General features: G+C 38.9%; 1 protein-coding gene across 1 annotated transcript in view; it reads left to right on the top strand.

Annotated features, from left to right (window-relative positions):
• The window catches only part of Rpn11 (regulatory particle non-ATPase 11), an 87,897-nt gene that overhangs the window by 7,899 nt on the left and 56,266 nt on the right, over window positions 1-23,732 (top strand). The window contains exon 3 of the mRNA XM_090385343.1: window positions 17,554-17,628. Coding sequence (XP_090241469.1) covers window positions 17,554-17,628 — 75 coding nt within the window. The remainder of the gene's footprint in view (window positions 1-17,553; window positions 17,629-23,732) is intronic.

Here is a 23,732-nt window from a genome sequence, read left to right as displayed (position 1 = left end):
ATAGAGAGATTATTTATATTGGCACATGTGCAAAAAAGACCAGAAATCCGAAATTAGATAAGGACATCGCACATTGATAGAATTTTTGTGTAGTTACATTTCAAGATTTTCAGCGAACAATAATTTTATGTAATTGTGTTGTATATTTAAAATTACCTCTTCATTGAATAGGAATACATGACCATCATTGACCGCATGAAAGGCTAACTCTGGTGCGTTTGTGCGCCACATGCGGACAGAAGCAGCATGTTGCTTGACACATAACTCTAATGTGCAACGAGTGGAATCCTCGTACGATGAATCACACTGACTAGACGAAATCTTGTAATACCTGTGCTGAGCAAGATGGAAAAATTGTATGATTTTTTAATATATTATGGAGCTTCTGCATGGGCCTGGCTATAATTTTGAATTCAGTCTTTCTAAAGAGTTTATTAAGCTGCCTTACCATTGTTCAATTCAACGTACGGTATGGGAATAAAGTGTTTTATTGATATTATTAATGGGTATCATATTTGCTGTTTTATTTTTAGCCTGAACCTGATTTGATTTATAATGGAGTGAAGATAGCCTCTATTTATTATGGATAAAACTGTAGTTATTATGGATAAATACAATATTCCTGTACTTTTTTGGACAGGTTAAACTTCATAAACCTGGTTTTCCCATACGCCCTATTGTATCATACAAAAATTCAGCGTTTTCACACTTAGCTACTCACTTATACAACATCATTAAACCATTTAGACAGTTGATTAGGTTTGGCATAAAAAATTATGACACTTTATTTAATAGTATTAAAGATATTACGCTTGGCATTCATGATAAATTATTTTCATTAGATGTTACCTCTTTGTACACCAATGTAAACGTGGACTACGCTCTCGACGTAGTTTGGGAACTGTTAAACAAAGGTTCTATTGCGATAAATCACACTAAATTAATCAAAAAATAAATTTTTAAATTAATTAAACTTCTTGAAGCTAACTATTTTGCATTTAAAGAGACAATATACAAACAGGTTTTCGGTTTACCGATGGGTTTGAACCTGAGCGGTCTTATAACAGAAATCTATCTTGCCAATATCGAGGACATTCATTTAATACCATTTATTCTCCTCATTACTTACTTTGGGAGATATATTGATGATATACTTGTTATAACAGATCACAACATTCTACAGGTATTCAATAATATTCACACGAGACTACATTATACACGGGAGGAGGAACAGATAGAAACAAAAGCCTTAAATTTCTTAAATTTCACCCTCACACGTGACATGCAAAAAATCCAAGTTAGCATTTACTGAAATCCCACCAATTCAGGGATGTACCTGCATTATCACCGAAGTTATCATCCATTCACGTATAAGAGATCTATTATATTTAACCAGTTTTTCAACGCTTACAAATATTCCACATCTGAACCCACCTTACACTTAGAAATTGTTACACTGACCGATAGGTTTTTAAATAGAGGCTATCCTCACTCCGTTATAAATCAAATCAGGTTACAGGCTAAAAATAAAACAGAAATATGATACCCATTAATAATACCAATAAAACACACTATTTCCATACCGTATGTTGAACAGTGGTACAGGCAGCTCAATAAACTCTTTAGAAATACTGAATTCAAAATTATAGCCAGGCCCATGCAGAAGCTCCATAGTATATTAAAAAATCATGCAATTCTTCCATCTTGCTTGGCACAGGTAAATGATCTTGTGTACAAGATTTTGTGTAGTCGGTGTGATTCATTGTACGAGGGTTCCACTTGTTGCACGTTAGAGTTACATGTCAAGTAACATGCTGCTTCTGTCCTCATGTCGTGTGCAAACTCGTTGGAGTTGGCCTTTCATGCGGTCAATGATGGTCACGTATTCCTATTCAATGAAGCAGTAATTTTAAATATACAACACAATTACATAAAATTCTTGATCACTGAAACACTTGAAATTACACGAAAAATTCTATCCAAGTGCAGCAGCCTTATTTAATTTCGGATTTCTGGTCTTTTTTGTGCATGTGCCAATAATATAAATAATCTCTCTATATTTCGGAGTCAAATATGCACACAAACACTTCGCGATATTCCCATCCTGTGAAACACGGTGATCAACTGAAAAGTGTGGTCTGCTTAAGGAAGGGAAACAGCTGTGCATTTCGTTTAAATTTGAGTATTCATCCAAAATCGTAACTTTTTTCCGTTTAATTTTAATAGTTTTTAACCTTTTTTAATTGTGATTTTAATAGTGATTTTAATTATTTATTATCAGAAGCAGTTTTAACTAATTATTATGACACAATGTCTTCTCGCACTTCATGGTCTTGCTGCGGTGGTTTGATGTGTTTCGCGGTCCGGTTGGGGCTTTCGATTCCGTTGCGCATCGGATTTGGTCGTATCTCTATGAGTGAGGGAATTCGGTTTTTTTTTTCACCCCCACCTTCTTTCATCTTATTTTATTCGTCACATATGGGAGAGAATTGACTTGAAGCATTCCACAAAATAGATTGAGGTAATCTCTTACTTTTTATATAGTAAAGTAAAAGTCAAATCAATTATTAAAGTCAAAGTGGTCATTAATTAATACTACTCATTAAAAATTAATACCAGCATTAACTTTAAATGCATACATTTCTGCCTCTTTGACTATTAGTCTAAATGTGTCTCTCTGAATACTTTTACTTCTTTTTTTTTTTTTTTTTTTTTTATTTATAAAGAAAAGACCTAAAGCAGTTTTCAATCCTTGATTTGTGGCTGTCCCTTTGTGGGAAAACCAGGATATGAATTGTTCTGTAATCTTCTCTTACTGATTATAACAAGCTTAGTTCCCTTTTATTTGGGACTGGTTTGTGCTTTTCAATTTATTTGTGAACCTAGGGAGGGTTCTACATGTTATTTCAATCAGTAATTCTCAGATCACTGATTTGAAATATTTTTATTTAGCTTGGGATTTGACAAAACTGTGCATGAGCCTTGAATCTGAAGTCTGTTAGTATTGTTCTCTGGGCAATATCTTTTATGAGTGCCTCAAAGATATTTTATTGGAGGGGTTTTCAATCCAATAAAAAATGTTTGATTTACATTTTTTATTGGATCATATAGGGTAGTTATAAAGTATTATCCCCATTTAAAAAAAAAAAAAAAAAAAAATCTATAACTGAAATGTTTGGCCCCACCAAGGGGAATGATGTTTTTGATGTGAAAACATCTTTAGCGTCACCTAACAATGGAATGTAACAAATGCAAGACGAATTTGCACTGTTGTGGTCAAATATTTCACCACAGCAATGAGATGGAAATGCTTACTTCACTGCCAACTAGTCTTTTATTTGTATTTTTGTTCTAACAACATTTATTGTGATGACTTCCATTGATGCAGAACTTGCATTAATTCTGTCATAGTGCAATGGTAGGTGTATTTTTCTTCCTATATCTGTAAAGATAAATTGCAAGCTTGAAATAACAGATTTCTATGAATTTGTACTTCAAGTATTGCATTTATGGATATAGATGGTGGTCATAGTCCCATTGTATAATGTAACTGTAGGACCATATTTGGAATACTGAGTTCAAGTATGGAGACCTCATCTGAAAACAAGACATTGTGCTTCTTGAAAGGACCCAAAGATAGGAAACTTGCATGGTGAGTATATGAAGAAAGACTCAGATTATGTGGGCTACAGATCTTGGCAACCAAGCACCTCAGAGGTAACCTGATTGAGGTTGATAAAGTTCTGAGAGGGGTTAGTAAAATGAATGCAGATGGAATTTTCACTGTTCTAGAGAATTCCAGAACACGGGCATAAATTCAAATTACAGGGGAATAGGTTTAGACTAGATTCTAGGAAGTTTCCTTTTAGCCAGTGAGTCATTGATTGCTGTAACAGGTTTTTGTGTACCATTCAAGTAAAATTCTTTTGTCTGAAATACTAACCACGTCTTTACAGCTGCTTTAAATTCTTGCAATGTTGAATCAGTGTGGTGTGAAAAAAGCACTGGGAAAGGGAAAATGAGAGTGGGTGTGTGTGTTATAGGCCTAATGATTCTCATGAGTACAACAAACAGCTGTGCAGAGAAGTAGAGTGGGATCAGTAAATCAAAATGTATTATAATGGGGGATTTTAACTTTCCAGATATTGACTGGAACTTGTGGGTTGGTCACTCACAACATTAGCAAATCTTTTGTGAATTTATTGGATGACTGTTTTCTGTAGCAACATGTTCAAGAGGCAACCAGAGGGAATAACACTCTTGATCTGATTATCAGCAGTGATTATTTGTGCATTAAGAATTTGCATATAAAGGAACCACTGGGTGACAGTGATCACAGTGTACTGATGTGGGATTTACTGAAAGATGTAACTACCATCAAGGGTAAAAGGAAGAGCTTTTGCTTTCATAAAGGTGACTACAGTGGTCTCAGACAGTTTTTAAATTCTATACAGTGAGATAAACTGATGATATTACCAACGGTGAAGTCTAAATGGGAAGCCTTCAAATGGAGACTACAGCAGGCCCCCGTTATAATGTGGTTCGCTTTACGCTGATTCGCTATAACACTGTTCTTATATTATAACCCGTATCTGACTATAACGCTGTCACAGATCACTATAACACTCTTTTACAGATTGCATTTTTGGCATATTTAGCAAAATCATTTCATTTAATGGAGTCGATAACTTGAAAATGAATAGCAAAACAGCATTAAAACGTTTCCCATGCCGATTTGAGAAATTTTTCCATGCTCGGTGAAATTTTCTCACATGCTAATTTAATTGCAGTACAGTGACTTGTTATGTAGTTCCGAGATCAACATTTTAAAAAATGATCAAGTATATTGCTTGTAATATTTGCGTTATATGCATTTATCCGAAGTCTAGTCATCACTCAGTACAGTATTAGACATTGTGCGACAGTTTACTTGAACATTGTATCATAATTAATGCAGCCAATGCAGTTACATTTTCGAAGAGCTAATAATGGCCGATAAGAATGAAAAGGCAACAACGTCTGGCGCAGTACGAAGATTATAAATGTAAGAAAAAGACTGAATTTGAAAATTAAATTAGACATTTTGAAGCAAATCGATTCCGGTCAACGACAAGCGGATGTGTGCCATAATTTAGCTGTAAGAACAATTATAAAAAAATAAAGAATTAATTTTAGCAGCAGGAAAGATAGCTGTTTCACTGCAAGCAACTAGGACTAGGCCGGCTATTAGGATTGAAATGGGAAGACTTTAACTAATTTTATTGAAGATAATATTCCAATGCAGAATTCAGTTAAGTTAAATATTTAAAAAAAAAAAAAAAAGAGAGAGAGAGAGAAATAGATTAGCCAATATGATGATCTGAAGAAAACTCACCTAAAAAAAAAAATAAAATGTGGAACCATTTAAAACTGGTAAGGGCTGGTTGAATAGATTTAAAATCCAGGGAGAAGCCGCTAGTGCAAATCAACGAGCCGAAACTTTCAAAAAAGAACTTATTAAAATTATTGTAGAGGGGTATTATGTGTTATACTTCTCAACAAGTTTTTAACATAGATGAAGCAGAACTTTTGTGGAAACGAATGCCTAAAAAAAGTTTCATATTGAAAGAATAAAAAACATGCCAGGTTTCAAAGCGGCGAAGGACTTTATTGTTGGGTGGTAACGCTGCGGGAGATTTAAAATTAATACCCCTTTTAGTTTATTTGGAAGAGGGCCAATGTTCAACCCAAAATCAACACATTTTTCATGATTAAATTCATCAATTCAATTAAAATCAAATAAATTCATTATTTTAATTGGAATTTTAAATTTACTTTTGATACATAAGTAGTTACCACATAATTATATACATATGTAATGCAGAATATTTTATATGTACAAATATTTGAATATTAAATATTTTGACCGACATTTGTGCATCTTTTCACTACCATTTATTATTGATTAGGAAATATCCTATGGCACTTACCGCAACTCACAAATACATATGTTACCTCATGGGAATCCGGTGCTCGCTTAGTGCGGATTCACTTAGCGCTCTGTTTTTCCGGAACGAATTATCAGCGTTAAGCAGGGGGTCACCTATACTAGGCTTTCCATACCAATTAAGAAATACTGTTCAAGGTTTAGGCCTAAGTAGATGTCAGATGAATTAATGAGGCTCATAGTAGAGAAGAAAAATGCATGGGACGCATATAAATTATCAGGCAACACAGAAGCCTCAGATATAAGCTAGTCAGTAATCAAGTCATAAAGGCAGTTAGGGAAGCGAAGGAAGATTACGAGAAATCTCTGGTAAAGGAAAAGAAAAACAGCAAATAGTTCTTTACTTATATAAACTCTAGAAGGAAAGGGATGAATCAGATTTCTCCACTTAACATAGATGGTTTGACTATTGTCTGTTTTTTAACAGAATAGAATCATCCAAATGTACATAGGAAAACAAAGGTATACTAGACAAATACAAGCAGGCGTTCCACAAGGAGGAGTCCTGTCCGGAATTCTTTTCACTGCTATCATCTACCCACTAATACACAATAGAACAGATATGATATCATATGCAGATGATTTAAAGATCTTCACAAAAATAAATTTGACCGATGAAGCCAAAAACGCCACAGTAACCATCAACAAGACCTTATCAAAAGTACAGCAGTACCTCACGAATTTTGACCTGCAAATGAACCCTGAGAAATCTGCCATCATGATATTTTCACTTAAACCCATATCAACCATAATTCAGCCTGCGATTGATGGAGTCCCAATCCCCTGCATTGAAAAGCAAAGAGATCTGGGTGTAATCTTCGACAGAAAATTATGATTCCATCACCATATGGAAGAACTCTGTGCTAAATTCAACAAGAAACGGTGGGTTGCCAAGCAGCACTTGCTACACATTTACAATACAAACCTGATAGAAATGTATATCAGGATGATGATTTTTGGAAGTGTACTGTATGGAGTAGAGTTGTGGGGCTCAGCTGCAGACACCACAATTAAACCATTAAAAGCCGCTGAATACTGGCTCCTGAAGTGGGCAACCTGGAAGTGTCATCTCCCACCACAGCAGCGCACAACACCGATGGCCAACACGCTGAATTTAACCAGGTTTTCAGCATTAATGCACGAGAGAAGACTCAACTTCACCGTAAAAATGATTGCCGGGAGAGTCTCAGCACCCAACATTTGGGACACCGTGGGCTGGCGGATTCCCCAACCAGGTCTCCTCTCCACTCCCAAGCTTCTTGCTCTTCCTTCGAGACTACATTTGAAAGATCGGTTCCTCCCTTATCAGAAGCTCTATCTGGTTCAATCCCTGGATGCTGACTTATTTAAAATCATAGATGATAAAAAGTATAGACGGATCATCCTAGATCTGCACGTGGTCTCCAGAACTACCAACTGATCTCAGATCGTTATGGCGGGGCAAGAGACTCGCAGAAAACTGGACTCGAGGAAAATCTTTTGTTATCACAATTTGTTATTTTTGTTATTTTGTATTAGTTTTCCTTTCAAGTCAATGTTATCTGCTATGAGTACTTTTTTTTAGTATAATTCACCTATAATTAATCTGTACAATTCCTTTATCTCTGCCGCTTGTTAACCCCTGGCATGGTGCCGTGAAGGTATTGTATGGTCGTGGTACCTGCATGTACCAGTGAACTGTACAATAAAGATCTTATTTATTGATGGTCATGCTCATGTAGCTGATAAACTGAATGAGTATTTTGCATCTATGTTCACACAAGGAGTTATTTAAGAAGGGGAATGCCAGAAGTTTATCAAACTCTAACAGGGAGCTAATTGATTTTGTAATAACCGAGAGCTGTTGTTGTTTGTTTGTTATTTTTTTTTTTACGAGCATTAGCAACTAAGGCCATATTGCTCCGGGGATATGCGGCAGTCATTCCCTGACCATTCCGCATCCTCTGTATTTGGTGGTCACAGGCTCGAACCCTGGTCTAATCAAGAAGCGTGTGCTACGCACTGCTGCTCCTGCCCACCTGGCTATGGAGGCCCTTAACTGAGAGCAAAGTGGAGCAGAAATTGTTGAAGAGTTAAACATAAGGAATCGGAGTTAAATATCTGTTGTCTTGAAAATGTTCGTTAAGCTTTGTTTCTTTCTGATGCTTAAGATTTTCTTTTCGATAGGAAATAACTTCAAATAATTGTAAATATATTGGCATTAATTCATGCCCTTCTAACCTTAAGAATGTGACTTTTAATTCATATACGATTTTCTACTTGGCATTTAAGTTGACCTTAAAATTAAACAATTTTATAGTGCTTGAAAGGTTGACTTATATACAAGAATATATGGTAGTTGGCTGGTATTCACTTAGTGCAACTCCTTAATGTAATGGCCACCAGCCCTTACCTAATTTCCACATAGCTGCAAGGTCTTCAAAAATGGGTATTCTCTCATTCCATTTCAGCTCATAGATTATTGTGTAGTTTACTTTTCTGATGTGTGATTTCAAGTCCTTTTGCCTGAAAATTATATGCATAGTATCAGAGTTAGACCAGTGGTTAGTGGAATATTGAAAACTACAGTGCCAGAATAAATTATCAAAACAGGATTTTCTTTGGATAAGGAATGATGATTGAATGGGTCCAAAATAGTTAATCAGCATTTGTGTAACTGTTTTTGGTACTTTCATGTGCAAGGCTGTGTTACGGTGGCTAGGAGCAGAACAGGTGCATGTATACCAATGCTAGGATTATAGTTGATAAATTTGATGAGCTTGAAGTGCTAGTCAAGACATCAAAGGCAGATATTGTTGCGATATCAGAGACATTGTGTCACACAGACATAAGCAGTGCAGAACTGGAATTTGGGGGAGTACAATGTGTACAGAAATGATAGACAGGACAGGAAGGGGGGAGGGTTATGCTGTTAGTTAAGAAACACATAAAATCTAAGGAAGTGCATCCAATTGATGTGGGTGGACAATGCAATAATGAGTCTCTTTGGTTGTGACATATTTGGTGTGGAAAGGAAAAATGAAAGTACCTGTGTGTTATAGGCCTAATGAATCTGACGAATATAAAGAGCAATTGTGCAGAGAAATAGTGGGCCAGTAAATTAGAGTGTCTTATAATGGGGGATTTTAACTTTCCAGATATTGACTGGAACTTGTGGGTTGGTCACTCGCACACTAGCAAGACTTTTGTGGATTTATTGGATGACTATTTTCTATAGCAGTTTTCAAGAGGCAACCAGAGGGAGTAATACTCTTGATCTGATTATCAGTAGTGATTCTTCATGCATTAAGAATCTGCAGATAAAGGAACCACTGGGCGACAGTGATCACAATGTATTGATGTGGCAATTATTTAAAGATGTAACTACCATCAAGGCTAAAGGGAAGGGCTTTTGCTTTCGTAAAAGTGACTACAGAGGTCTCAGACAGTTTTTAAATTCTGTACAGTAGAATCAATTGATGTTACCAACAGTGAATTCTAAATGGGAAGCCTTCAGGGACTTAATTTTGGAGGCTACTAGGCTTTTCATTCCAACTAAGAAATACTGTTCAAGGTTTAGGCCTAAATGGATGTCAGATGAATTAATGAAGCTAGTGGCATAGAAGAAGAATGTAGTAGTAGAAGTAGTGGCATGTGACGCAAGAAAGCAGCAAGTGTATGATCTTATGCAGCATCAGCCAAAAAAAAAAAAAAAAAAAAAAAAAAAAATCACACCATTCCCTCCAAATGCCTGTTCAGTTCCTCCTTAAATTTATTTAACCTATCAACTTCCACAACGGCAGATGGAAGTTTGTTCCAGCAATTAACCATCCACTGGCTAAAGGCAAATTTCCGCTCATCTTTTCTACATCTGTCTTTTCTTAATTTGAATTTATGCCCCCTTAGGTTCGTAATCTGAACAAGTGGAAGGATCCCATCAGAATTCAGCATGCTCAACCCATTCAAGGCCTTATACACCTCAGTCAGATCACCGTGCAGGTGCCTAGTCTACAGCCACTGCAATTTGCAGAACTTAAGGCTCTCTTGGTAAGAGGATCCCTTCATTCCCCTCACCAGTCTTGTTGCCCTTCTCTGTCCACACTCAAGCAAATCTACATCCTTCCTAAAATGAGGCCTCCAGACCTGTACTCAAGGCGTGGCCTGACCATTGCCTTATACAGTGGGACAATCACCTCCTTTTCCTATATATCATTGACAAAACCTCATGACCTGCCCTCGCAGCCGTTCGGCATTGCTCAGAAAACTTCATATCTGACTGCACAATTACTCCCAGGTCTTTTTCATTTTCTACCACCTTAAGTGTAGTACCACACAGTTGGTATGTTTCTCTGGGGTTACTTCTACCCCCAATGCAGTACTTTGCATTTGTCAAGGTTAAACTTCAGTTGCCACTTCTTAGCCCATCTGCCCAAATTTCTAGATCCTGTTGCAGTAGCACACTGCCATTACTGTCCATTAACAACCCTGCCAACCTTTGTATCATCTGCAAACTTCGACACTAAGCCTGATATACCTTCATCGATATCATTGATAAATATACAAAACAACAGTGGACCCAACACCGAACCCTGTGGGACTCCACTAATAACATTAGTCCACGAAGAGCAGCACCCATTGATTACCACACTCTGTCTTCTCCCACTCAACTATCCTTTTATCCATTGTAGCAACTTACCCTTAATACCATTCTGCTCAAATTTGTACAATAGTCTTCCATGTATGGGATGCATATAAAGTATCAAACGATAAAGAAGCCTATGGTAGGTATAAACTAGTCTGTAATCAAGTCACAAACGAGGTTAGACAGGCAAAGGCAGCTTATGAGAAATCTCTGGCAAAGGATGCAAAGAAAAACAGTAAGGAGTTCCTTACTTATGTAAACTCTAGAAAGAAAGGGATCAATCAGATTGGACCAATTAACATAGATGGGTTGACTATTGATGATCATTCTCAGGTAGCTGATAAACTGAATGAGTAGTTTGCATCTACATTCACACACGAGGAGTTATTCAATGAGGGGAGTGCCAGAAGTTTATCAAATGCTAACAGGGAGCTAAGTGATTTTGTAATAACTGGGAGCAAAGTGGGGGAGAAATTGTTGAAGTTAAACGTACGGAAGGCACCTGGGGTGGACAGGATCTATCCAGTTATATCAAACCCTTAGCCATAATTATGAGAGCTTCCTTGGACTCAGGGGAAGGTCCCCATGGACTGGAGGTGTGCAAATGTATCACCAATTCACAAAGGAGGTTTAAATGTTGACACAAGTAACTACAGACCTGTTAGTTTAACTTGTGTTCTGGGGAAAATAATGGAATCACTGGTTAAAGAAGCATTGCAGGATCATCCAAATAAGACTGCAGTAATAGTTAACACAGCATGGGTTTGTCAAAGGGAGGTCTTGTCTGACCAATTTGATTGCTTACTATGATGTGAGGCGCCTCCGTAGCCGGGTTCGAACCCGTGACCACTAAATACGGAGGATGCGGAAAGGTTAGGGAATGACCACCGCATATCCCCGGAGCAATATGGCCTTAGTTGCTAATGCTCCTAAAAACCAAATAACAAACAAACAAACTATGATGTGATCACAAAGGAACTGAATGCCAAAAATAATTTTGATATCATATACTTGGATTTCAGAAAAGCTTTTGATACTCTTGTACATGGAAGACTGTTGTACAAATTGGAGAGATATGGTATCAAGGGTAAGCTGCTACAATGAATAAAGGGATGATTGAGTGGGAGACAGTGGAGTGGTAATCAATGGACACTGCTCTTCGTGGACAAATGTTATTAGTGGAGTCCCTAGGGTTCGGTGCTGGGCCCATTGTTGTTTTGTATATTCATCAATGATATTGATGAAGGTATATCAGGTTTAATGTCCAAGTTTGCAGATGATACAGAGGTTGGCAGGGTTGTTAACGATAGTAATGACAGTATGCTATTATCTAGATCCAACTGGATCTAGATAAGTTAGGAAAATGGGCTGAGAAATGGCAACAGGAGTTTAACATTGACAAATGCAAAGTACTGCATATGGATAGCAATAACTGAAGAGAAACGAACAAACTGGGTGGTACTACACTCAGGGAAGTGGAAAATGAAAAAGACCTGGGGAGTAGTTATGCAGTCAAATATGAAGTTCGCAGAGGAGAGCAGATGGACTGCCAGGGCAGGTCATGGAGTCTTGTCAATGATATATAGGAATTTTGCTAGCAGGGACAGGGAGGTGATAATCCCGTTATACAAGGCAATGGTTAGGCCACACCAGTGCTGTGTACAGGTCTGGAGGACTCATTTTAGGAAGGATGTAGCATTACTAGAACGAGTACAAAGAACAACACGATTGGTGAGGTGAACAAAGGAGTGCTCTTACCAAGAAAGGCTTAAATTCTGCAAATTTCAGCGCCTGGAGAGTAGGCACCTGCGAGGTGATCTGAGATGGGTTGAGCAGGCTGAATGCTGATGGGATTCTTCGTATTGCTTAGACTAAGAACCTGAGGGGTCACAGTTTCAAGTTGAGAAAGATAGTTGTAGAATAGATGTGCAGAAATTTGCCTTTAACCAGTGGGTAGTTGATTGGTGGAACAGGTTTCCATTTTTTGTTGTGTAAGCTAATAGCCTAAATAAATTTAAGGCTTGAGCTGTACAGGCATTTGGAACGAATGGAGGGATGAAATGGGAGGGGTTTTTTTTGGCTGATGCTGCATAAGCTTGCTTTCTTGCATTGTATGCCTCTACTAATGCTAATATCATGCTGAAAAGTGCTTTGGATGTACACTGTTCAACCAAAACATTGACCACCTGTCTAATCGTGGGTTTTTCTTCCTTTTGCCAACACCACTGCCACATAGTAGGGCATGTACTCCATTAGGCCTTTGAACAGTGTAGGAGGTATGTTGTACTACCATGTCACCAGGATTGCATCCGTAGATTTTTAATAGTCTACAGTGGAGGGTTCAAACGGCAGCTCTGTCAACTCACATATTTCCAGAGATTTTCTGTGATATTCATATCTGGGGAATTTGGCGGCCAAGAAAGCACCTGGAAGTCACGTTCACGTTCGGCAAATCGAGTGGGTAAAGTACCTGCCTGGCAACCCAAAGGTCGCGGGTTCGATTCCCGCCTCGGGCTTGGATCAAAGTACTGCAAAAACCTTGGGAGGTGCAATATGGCCACAGAAGCCGATGCACCAACAACTACCAAATGAAATCAAATCAAATCATGTTCGGCAAATCACTCTTTAACAATACCAGTAATGTGGAAGGCTGCATTATCCTGCTGGAACACACCTGTGCCATCTGTGGAGACAGTCACCATGAAGGAGTGTACCAGATCAGCCACAATGGATAGGTATGTTTTTATATTCGGAGTGCAGTCTAGGAGTACATGAGCTTCAAGTGATTCCCAGGAAAACATCCCATACCAAAACACTGCTGCATCTGCCAGTTTCTGTTGGAACAGATTATAGAAGTGATTCCGTTCTGCATTTTGTCAATGACCCTCCATTTGACATTCACATTTTTAGCATTAGCATTAGTAGAGGCATTTGATGCAAGAAAGCAAGCTTATGCAGCATCAGCCAAAAAAAAAAAAAAAAAAAAAACCACTTCCACTTCACCCCTCTATTCGTTCAAAATACCTGTCCAGCTGAGCCTTAAACTTATTTAGGCTATCAACTTCCACGACAAGGGATGGAAGTCTGTTCCACCAACCAACCACCCGCTGGCTAAAGGCAAATTTCCGCACATCTATCCTACATCTGTCTTTCTTCAATTTGAATTTATACCCTCTCGGGTGATTATTCTGAGCGAGAGGAAGAATCCCATCAGCATTGAGCATGCTCAAACCATTCAAGGCTTTATACACCTCTATCAGATCACTTCACTGGTGCCTAGTCTCCAGACACTGTAATTTGCAAAACTTAAGCCTTTCTTCGTAAGCGCACCCCTTTGTTCCATTCACTAATCTTGTTGCCCTTCTCTGTACTCGTTCCAGCAGCTCTACATCCTTCTTGAAATGAGGCCTCCAGACCTGTATACAGTACTCTAGGTGTGGCCTGACCATTGCCTTATACAAGGGAATAATCACCTCCTTATCCCTGCTAGAAAAATTCCTATATATCATTGACAATACACCATGAGCTATTCTTGCAGCCCGTCTGCACTGCTCGGAGATCTTCATATCTGCCTGCACAACCACCCCCAGGTCCCTTTCATTCTCTACCGCTGTCAGTGTAGTACCACAGAGTTGATACGTTGCTCTGGGGTTGCTGTTTCCCATGTGTAGTACTTTACATTTGTCAATGTTAAACTTCATTTGCCACCTCTCAGCCCATCTGGTCAACCTTTCCAGATCCTGTTGCAGCAGCATAGTGTCAGTAGTGTCCTTGACAACCCTGCCTACCTTTGTATCGTCTGCAAACTTCGACATTAAGCTTGATATACCCTCATCAATATCATTTATGAATACAGAAAACAATAATGGACCCAACACTGAGCCCTGAGGGACTCCACTAATAACATTAGTCCACAACGAGCAGTGTCCACTGATTACCACTCTCTGTCTTCTCCCCCTCAGCCACCCCTTTATCCACAGCAGCAATTTGCCTCCAATGCCACACTGCTCCAATTTGTGCAGCAGTCTTCCATGAGCAATAGTATCAAAAGCCTTTCTAAGATCCAAGTATATAATATCAAAGTTATTCCCTGCATCCAGTTCCTTTGTGACTGCATCATAGTATCCAATCAAATTGGTCAGGCAAGACTTCTCCTTAACAAAACCATGCTGTGTCCGAGCTATAACTGAAGTCTTGTCTAAATGATCCTGCAGTGCTTCTTTAACTAGTGCCTCCATTAATTTTCCTGGAACAGAAGTTAAACTCACAGGTCTATAATTACTTGTGTCAGCCTTTGATCCTCCTTTGTGAATTGGGGTGACATTTGCACATCTCCAGTCTGTGGATACCTCCCATGAGTCCAAGGAAGCTCTCATAATTATGGCTAAGGGTTTGCTTACTTCCTTTGCTGCCTCCTTTAATATAACTGGATAGATCCCATCCACCCTGGGTGCCTTTCTTTTGTTTATCTTCAACAATTTCTCCTCCACTTCACTCTCAGTTATTACAAGATTCTCTAGCTTACTGCTAGAGTTGAATACACCTCTGGCTTTCCCCTCGCTAAATAACTCCTCATGTGTGAATGTCGATGCAAAATATTCATTTAGTTTGTTAGCTACCTGAGCAGGATCATCAACAGTTGACCCATCGATAGACCAATCAAGTAGACCAATCAGATTCATCCCCTTCCATCTAGAGTTTACATAAGTAAAGAACTCTTTCCTATTTTTCTTTGCATCCCTTGCCAAAGATTTCTCGTAATCTACCTTCGCCTGCCTAACCTCCTTTGTAACTTGGTTACAGATCAACTTGTATCTATCATAGGCTTCTGTGTCATGTGTTAATTTGTATGTATCCCATGCATATTTCTTCTCTGCCATATGCCTCATCAGTTCATCTGACATCCACTTAGGCCTAAACCTTGAATAATATTTCTTAGTTGGTATGTAAAGCCTAGTAGCTTCCAAGATAAGTTCTTTGAATGCTTCCCATTTTGCATTTGCTGTTGGTAACATCATCAGTTGGTCCCACTGTATAGAATTTAAATAGTGTCTCAGTCCATCTTAGTCGCCTTTACGAAAGCAATAACCCTTCCCTTTACCCCTAATGGTAGTTACCTCTTTGAGTAAATCCCACTTCAGCACACTGTGATCACTGCCACCTAGTGGTTCATTTATCTGCAGATTCTTAATGCATGAAGAATCACTGCTGGTAATCCAATCAAGAGTATTCTTCCTTCTAGTTGCCTCCTGAACATGCTGATGTAGAAAACAATCATCCAGTAAATCCACAAAAGCCTTGCTAGTGTGTGAGTGACCAGCCCCCAAATTCCAGTCAATATCTGGGAAATTAAAATCTCCCATTATAAGACTCTGATTTACTGGTCCTCTCTATTTCCGTGTACAGTATTTTATTATACTCGTCAGAGTCATTAGGCCTATAGCACACTCGTCTCAATTTTGATCTCCCAATGCTTATGTCACACCAAACTGACTCGACACTGCACTGTCCAGCGATGTCCACTGGCTTCACTTCCTTGGATTGTATGTATTTCTTAACTAATAGCATAACCCCTCCTCCCTTCCTATCCAGTCTATCCTTTCTGTAGACGACTCCCCAAATTCCAGTCCTGCATTCCTTATATCTGTGTGACACCACGTCTCTGATATCCCAACAATATCTGCCTTTGATGCTTTGAGCAATACCTCAAATTCATCAAATTTATTTACTAAACTCCTAGCATTGGTGTACACGCAAGTATACATGCACCTATTTCTATTCTTAGCTACCCTAATACAACCCATGTGTTTACTTGTACCGCAATGACTCCCGGCAGTCTCTGAAATATCCTGCATCTTGTTTTTCAGGCTTCTGCTCATTCCAATAGAAGCAGTGCAAGAATCTCTTTCACCTCTGCCAGTGGCTACTGTTAATCTATTCATCTTTGTCTCCCCCCCAAGCTAGCAGTTTTCCGACCCACCTAACACTGCCTCGATAGCATCAGCAAATATTCTTGAACCCTTTCTATTTAAGTGTATCCTATCCCTGTAGAAGCAATCTTTCCTGTTAACAAGTACAGTCTAGGCCGAAAAAAATTCTACCCCTTGAGCCTTGCACAATCTTTCCAGGGCCGAATTGATCGACAAGGCTCTCATCATATACTCCCTCCTATCGTGTCTGGACAGAATTGCAGACACTTGGCATAGCAAGAAACATAATTTGTTGGCGGAAAAAAATAATATATGTATATCTTTGATGGTTCCGGATGCCATTCAGATGCAAACTTTAGGCATTGTTGATGAATGGCCATAAGCATGGGGTACCTTAACCGGGTTGTGCCTACTCTGCAGGTCCATGCGCAGGAGAGTTCATTGAATCATTGCCTTGTAAATACTGCTGGTCATTTCCTGGTTCAAGTCTGTGGTCAACCATTCCACCATTTTTTTGTCTATCAGCTTGCATAAGGTGAAACAGTGTATGTTCACTGTGACCATCAATGAGATATGGGTGCCTGCCCTTGGCCCAGTGACTGCTGCTCTGTCGCTATCCATTGACCCTTGGAACACCTTAATTACAGCACTCCACAAACAGCCCACAAGATTCACAGTTTCCCCAATACTGTCAATTCAACTGGTACCTGATAATCACCCCTTTTTTGAAGTCTGTCAGACCCTTGCTCATGTTGATCGGGAACTCAAGAATGGCCTTGTGCCACTAGGCAGGGAGGAATGGCAGATTAAAAAATGGGGAGGGGGTTCTAAAGTCTATTTTTATTACAGATTAGTATTTAAATAATTAATTTAATTGTTATTCTGCTTTAGTTTAAATATAAATAATTTTTTATGAGATTTTTAAACTTATTTTTTACTTGGTATTTCTTGATTCCTTGTTCTCTCTATCCCTCTTTTGTGCTAACTCTGTTGAACCAATCTAATTTATTATTTAGGCACCACCGCCCAGTGATGGCCCAGTGGTTGACACAGCAGAACAAGTCTATATCTCCTCTTTAGCTTTGCTGAAGGTATTTATTTAGTAGTGTTTTAAATTTACTTTGAATTACAGCAATATTTTAAATCATGATTAGGTTAACAGCTTTATAATAATAATTTTATTTATTGTTACAAGAAAAACAATTGACGAAGTATAGACATTTTAATTTATAGTCCTCAGAAGAAAAAAATTCCAACAAATAAAGGTGATAAAAGTGGCAAAATACATAAATCGTAATACAGAAGTAGGTTTAACTGCATACAAATATTAATCATGGCAATATAAATATTTAAAGGAAGAGAAATAAAGAATGCACATCATAATATTGTTTAAAACAGCAGATTATCAAAAGCCACAGCAATCATGGAGTAGTGCCCTATAGAAGTGAACTGAGGATTACACAGCATGTGAAGTTTTTCATTATCGGTTGCTTTGATAGTTACCACAGCTTCAGCACAGGTCTGATTCTCTCTTAATAATAAATTAATAACTAAACCATCAGGATGTGGGAGAAACAAAAATCCACAAGATTTTTTATTAATAAACAACACATCATTAGAATGCGATGTGTTTTTGGTTTGTGCTGGCATGCATAGTTGGCCATCTTTATTTCACCACGAGTGTAACCACATATTTTACTAGGAGCTTATCACATAGGTATTTTATTACTGAGTAAGAAGGAATGACGCTTTGCTACATCAAGGCAGAGCAACAGTGCCACTACAAATATAACATACTAAAATTTTGGAATGCTCTTTGGTGACTACTTAATTTCTAAGCATGTGTGCTTGCTAAGATCACAGGATATATTTTCATCTGAACCTTGTGCCTCGAGTAATTTTAAGAACAATGTATGTAATATTTCATTTACTTGTGAATATGATAAGGTCATCTATAAAATTCAGGAGCTTTCCTAAAATGAAATATTAACTCTTCAGTGCATTCCAAGAAACAGTGGAAAGAATGAATTTTTGCTACACAGATGGATGGAAGGAAGGGATCACTAAACTTGTTTTATGATTGTGTGTTTTGCTGTATTATTAACAAAAATCTTGAGTTGCAAACAAACCAGCAGGAAGATATAGCTTGTTTATTTAAACGTATTGTTAAATTGATCTATTGCTATAAATTTCTTCAGGGTGTTTCTATTAGTATTAGCAATGGCCACACGGTGCAAAGAAGCTTATGGCCTATGCTGCTCCAGCCAAAAGAATAAAATAATAATAAGAAGAAAATTTTAAAAAATAAATAATTAATAAAAGAAAAGGAAATGGACAACCTATGCATTTCCCTCCTAACTATCCAGCTGACCTTTTAATTTTCCCAAACTCTCAGCCTCGACTACCCATGTAATTAACTTATTCCAGTAATTTAACTCACTCCAGTAACTTGCTGGCTAAAATAAAACTTCCTGCAATTCAGTCTAAACATCTTCCCCATAACTTGAATTTATGGCCCCTAGTTTGCCAAGTTTGCAGACAATACGAAGGTTGGCAGGGTTGTTAAGGACATTAATGACAGTACGCTGCTGCAACAGGATCTAGAAAAGTTGATCATTTGCCACCTCTCAGCCCATCTCAGATGGGCTGAGAGGTGGCAAATGAAGTTTAACATTGACAAATGTAAAGTACTACATATGGGAAACAGCAACTAAGCTGTACTTGCTACCTGGAAGTCTAAAACGCTGATGGAACCGATATTCGGGTGACACTCAAGTCAAGTGGACCCAATTTCGGCGAAGTTCGGATGGACTGTGACAGCCAAATCCTCTGTTTGCACCTTCACAATGGTGGGACTGTTAGTAATCCTGGGTATAACCTCCATGCACAAGTACATGGTGGGTGACCACTCAGGTGTGAACCAACGTAAGCAGGGGTCGAGGTGTGGCGCCCACGCCACATGGAGGAATGCCACCCCTCTATGTTACCAGGCAGTACTAGGTGGTAGATGACTCATCAACCGGTGCAATAACACCACTTTGTTTATTGGAGGCTTGAAGTGGTAGAACCCAAGTTTAGTCTCTAGAGCTAAGTTCCAGTCAACCTTTCCCTATCTCTTCCATCATGCAGTATGATTGATGACTTTGAGGTTATGATGAACATTGTGGCGAGATCCAATATTTCTTACATTTCGAGGGTACAGCTCTAAAACTGTGTTCGTAGGCCGGCGGCTAGTTAGTACACCAGACCGAACCTATTGGTAACTCTCTAGGAGGCTTCCGGATCAGCTAGTGTATAATCTTGCTACCTCTACTCTGCCAGATAGTGACTGGAGGGAGTCTGAGTAGTGTGTATGCGGGGAGCATTGTCGAGGCCACACTATGTCAAGGATCTGGATATATTCTTACCATGTGTATGCCATATCCAAAAATTTCATTACTTCATACAGCATGTCCCACCCACTTTTTCTTACTATTGAATACACCATGAATTGCCAAACTAATAGAGCAAGCTTATCTGCGAAAAGATCTAAACCTCCCAAGCACTTCCTAATTCATTTCACAAATATACGTGGTCTCAATTCTAATCTCAACGATGTCCATTTCCACTTGCAGTCTGCCAAACCCCATGTACTTTTTCTGACAGAATCTCAGTTATCGGTTGATTCAACTACTGCTCATCTCAGATGCCCAAATTATTTGCTTTGATTCCTTTCACCTCAAAGGTGGTACTTGTGCATACGTCCATTCTGATATTCCCTGTCAGAGACTTGGTAATTTGGAATCTCCTCTCTCTTTGATCTTCTCTGGCTTAAAATCTCTCTTCCTCATTGTGTCAAATTCACTGTTGTCTCTGCCGTTCTCCCAACTCCACTAATCACTTGGAGTTCTTTGACTTCCTCTCTTTGTAACTTGACTTTCTCCAGTCCAACTTTCCTAACAGTGAGGTAATTTTGCTTGGTGATTTTAATGTTCACAACTCTAGCTGGCTTCTGTTTTCTAGTCACACCGACCCAGCTGGTCGAGATGCTGAGGCTTTTGCAATTACTAATGACCTAGCACAGATTGTTCATTTACCTACAAGAATACCGGACAATCCTAATCATACAGCCAATACGCTTGATCTTTTTCTCACAAACAACCCTTCTAAGTACACGGTCGAAGTGAGAGGTCCTTTAGGCACTTCAGATCACAACTTGGTGATTGTCTCTTCTCCAATGGAACCTTTATCTCATGGCTATTCCCAACCTCGTGTTGTTTGGCATTACAAGAATGCAAAATGGGATGACCTGCGAGACTTTTCTTCTTTTCCTTGGTCGGATTACTGTTTCAAAACTTCTGATGTCAACGTTTGCTCAGATCGTGTCAGTGAAATTATTCTTGCAGGAATGGAATCCTTTATCCCACACTCTACTTTAAAATCTCGTGCTTTATCTAAACTTTGGTTTTCCAATAAATGTGCTAAGGCTGTTCAAGAGAAGAATATTGCATATCGTAATTGGCTTGTTTCTAATTCTTCAGTTTCATTTTCTGCCTACACCAAAGCTCGCAGCAATTGTAAAGCAGTTATTAATCAGTCCAAACTAGAGTTTGAACAGGCTAAGAGTAGAAAACCTGCTTCTTGCCCTAATGGTAGCCGAGCATTCTGGTCTCTTTTCCAAAGCTATTCGCCGCAACTTTTGCCCATCTCTGCTCCCACCTCTATCCAAACCAGATGTTGTCACTTCAGCCAAGGATAAAGCTGACCTGCTAGCATCCCATTATTCTTCCAACTCATGTATTAATGATCTTGGTAAAACACCTCCCACCATTCCCAACACACTCCATTCAATGCCTCCTGTGGTCTTCTGTCAAAAGGATGTCAGAAGGATTTTGATGAATCTTGATTCTAAGAAAGCTCCAGGTCCCGATGGTATTTCTCCACTTGTTCTCAAAACCTGTGCTTCTGAACTTACTCATATTCTTTGCCGCCTTTTTTCACTTTCTTATTCCAAAGGTGTTTTTCCTTCTGCTTGGAAATTTGCTCATATCCAGCCAGTTCCTAAATAGGGTGACAAATCTCTCCCTTCCAGTTATCGTCCCATTGCAATTACTTCTACTCTTTCTAAAGTAATGGAGAAATCAATTAACCGCCAACTCTTAAACTACCTAGAAACCTTCCGTCTGATCAACGATCGCCAGTATGGATTCAGTCAGTGTCGATCCACTGGTGATATTCTGGCTTATGTTACCCATTTATGGACTAATTCAATGGAAAGGTTCGGTGAAACACAAGTAGTTGCTCTTGACATCTCAAAGGCTTTCGATCGTGTTTGGCATAATGGTCTTCTAAACAAGCTTCCATCTTATGGTTTGCCAATTTTTTTTTAGTAATTGGTTATCCAGTTTTCTCTCTGATCGCTCACTGAGGGTGATGGTTGATGGCTCTCTGTCTTCTAACTTCTCCACTAATGCCCTTGTCCCCCAAGGTTCAGTTCTTTCCCCCACTCTTTTCCTCTTGTATATTAATTACCTTCTTCCATTGACTGGAAATCCTATCCATAGTTTTGCCGATGATAGCACTTTGCTTTCCACTTTCCATTTTGAAAAACCTTGTCCTGCTGAATCAGCTTCAACTTCTCGAAAATCTGCTACCAGTTCCTTAAATGCCGATCTTCAGGTAATTTTCCAGTGGGGCAAAGACAACTTAGTTGATTTCAACCCTTCTAAAACTCAGTCTTGTCTTATATATCACAAAAAGGATTCTTCTTCTCTTATGCTTATCTTTAGTGACACTCCAATTTCTAGGCAAAAGGATATATCTCTTTTGGGGATTACCCCGACTTCTAATCTCTCTTGGCACAAGCACATTACAAATATTGCTTTTCTGCATCTAAAAAACTTGGTTTTCTCTTTCGCTCTCGGCCTTACTTTTCTTCCAAACAGCTGCTCACTCTGTATAAATCGCAGATCCGCCCCGCCATGGAATATTATTCCCACATCTTGGGTGTGCCCCCAAAACCTCTCTCAGGCTGCCTTGATTCCATTCAGAAGAGGGGAGTTAGGTTAATTAATGACTCCTCTCCAAAAGAGTCTCTCCATTCGCTGTCTCATAGATGTACTGTTTCTGCTGCATACCTCTTCTACAGATACTTCCCTGGGCACTGTTCTTCTGAATTGGCTTCTATAATTCCCGCTATCACTTTCAAAACAGTCTGAACCCGTGCCGCCACCAGCCAACATCCATTTACTGTCCAACTTCAAACTCACAGAACCAACTTTTCATCTTCCTCATTTATTCATTCAACTGCCGTTTTCTGGAACAACCTTCCTTCATACGTATTTACTGAAAATTACAGTCTACAGAAGTTCAAGTGCAATGTCAACAAATATCTTCTTTCGTCTTCTCAACCTCCAACCCAAGCACGTACTAAGTACTATAAGTTCTAATACCTCTCGTGTTTGGGATTTACATAAAAAAAAAAAAAAAAGCGCAACCGTAGAGTGACGTATCAACTCTGTGGTACTACACTGACAGTGGTAGAGAACAAAAAGGATCTGGGGGTAATTGTGCAGGCAGATATGAAGTTTTCTGAGCTGTGCAGACGGTCTGCAAGAGTAGCTCATAGTTTCTTGTCAATGATATACAGGAATTTTTCTAGCAGGGATACTCCTTATATAAGGCAATGTATACAGGGCTGGAGGCCTCATTTTAAGAAGGATGCAGAGCTGTTGGAATGAGTACAGAGAAGGGCAACAAGATTAGTGAATGGAACAAATGGTTGCTCTTACGAAGAAAGGCTTAAATTTTGCAAATTACAGTGTCTGGAGACTAGGCACCTGCGAGGTGATCTGATTGAGGTGTATATAGCCTTGAATGGTTTGAGCATGCTCAACGCTGATGGAATTCTTCCTTTTGCTCAGAATAATCATTTGAGAGGGCATAAATTCAAATTGAGAAAAGACAGATGTAGGATAGATGTGCGGAAGTTTGCCTTTAGCCAACGGGTGGTTGGTTGGTGGAACAGACTTCCATCCTTTGTTGTGGAAGTTGATAGCCCTAAATAAATTTAAGGCTGAGCTGGACAGGTACTTGGAGTGAATGGAGGGATGAAATGGGAGTGTGCTTTTTTTTTTTTTTTTTTTGTTGATGCTGCATAAGCTTGCTTTCTTGCATCATATGCCTATGCTAATGCTAAATCATGCTGTGTATCCTT

This window comes from Mastigoproctus giganteus, chromosome 11 (assembly GCF_048544385.1).
Source record: "Mastigoproctus giganteus isolate SK-2022 chromosome 11, ASM4854438v1, whole genome shotgun sequence".
NCBI lineage: Eukaryota > Metazoa > Arthropoda > Arachnida > Uropygi > Thelyphonidae > Mastigoproctus > Mastigoproctus giganteus.
Note: the sequence above shows the minus strand (reverse complement) of the source record. Positions and strands in the feature narration are given on the sequence as shown.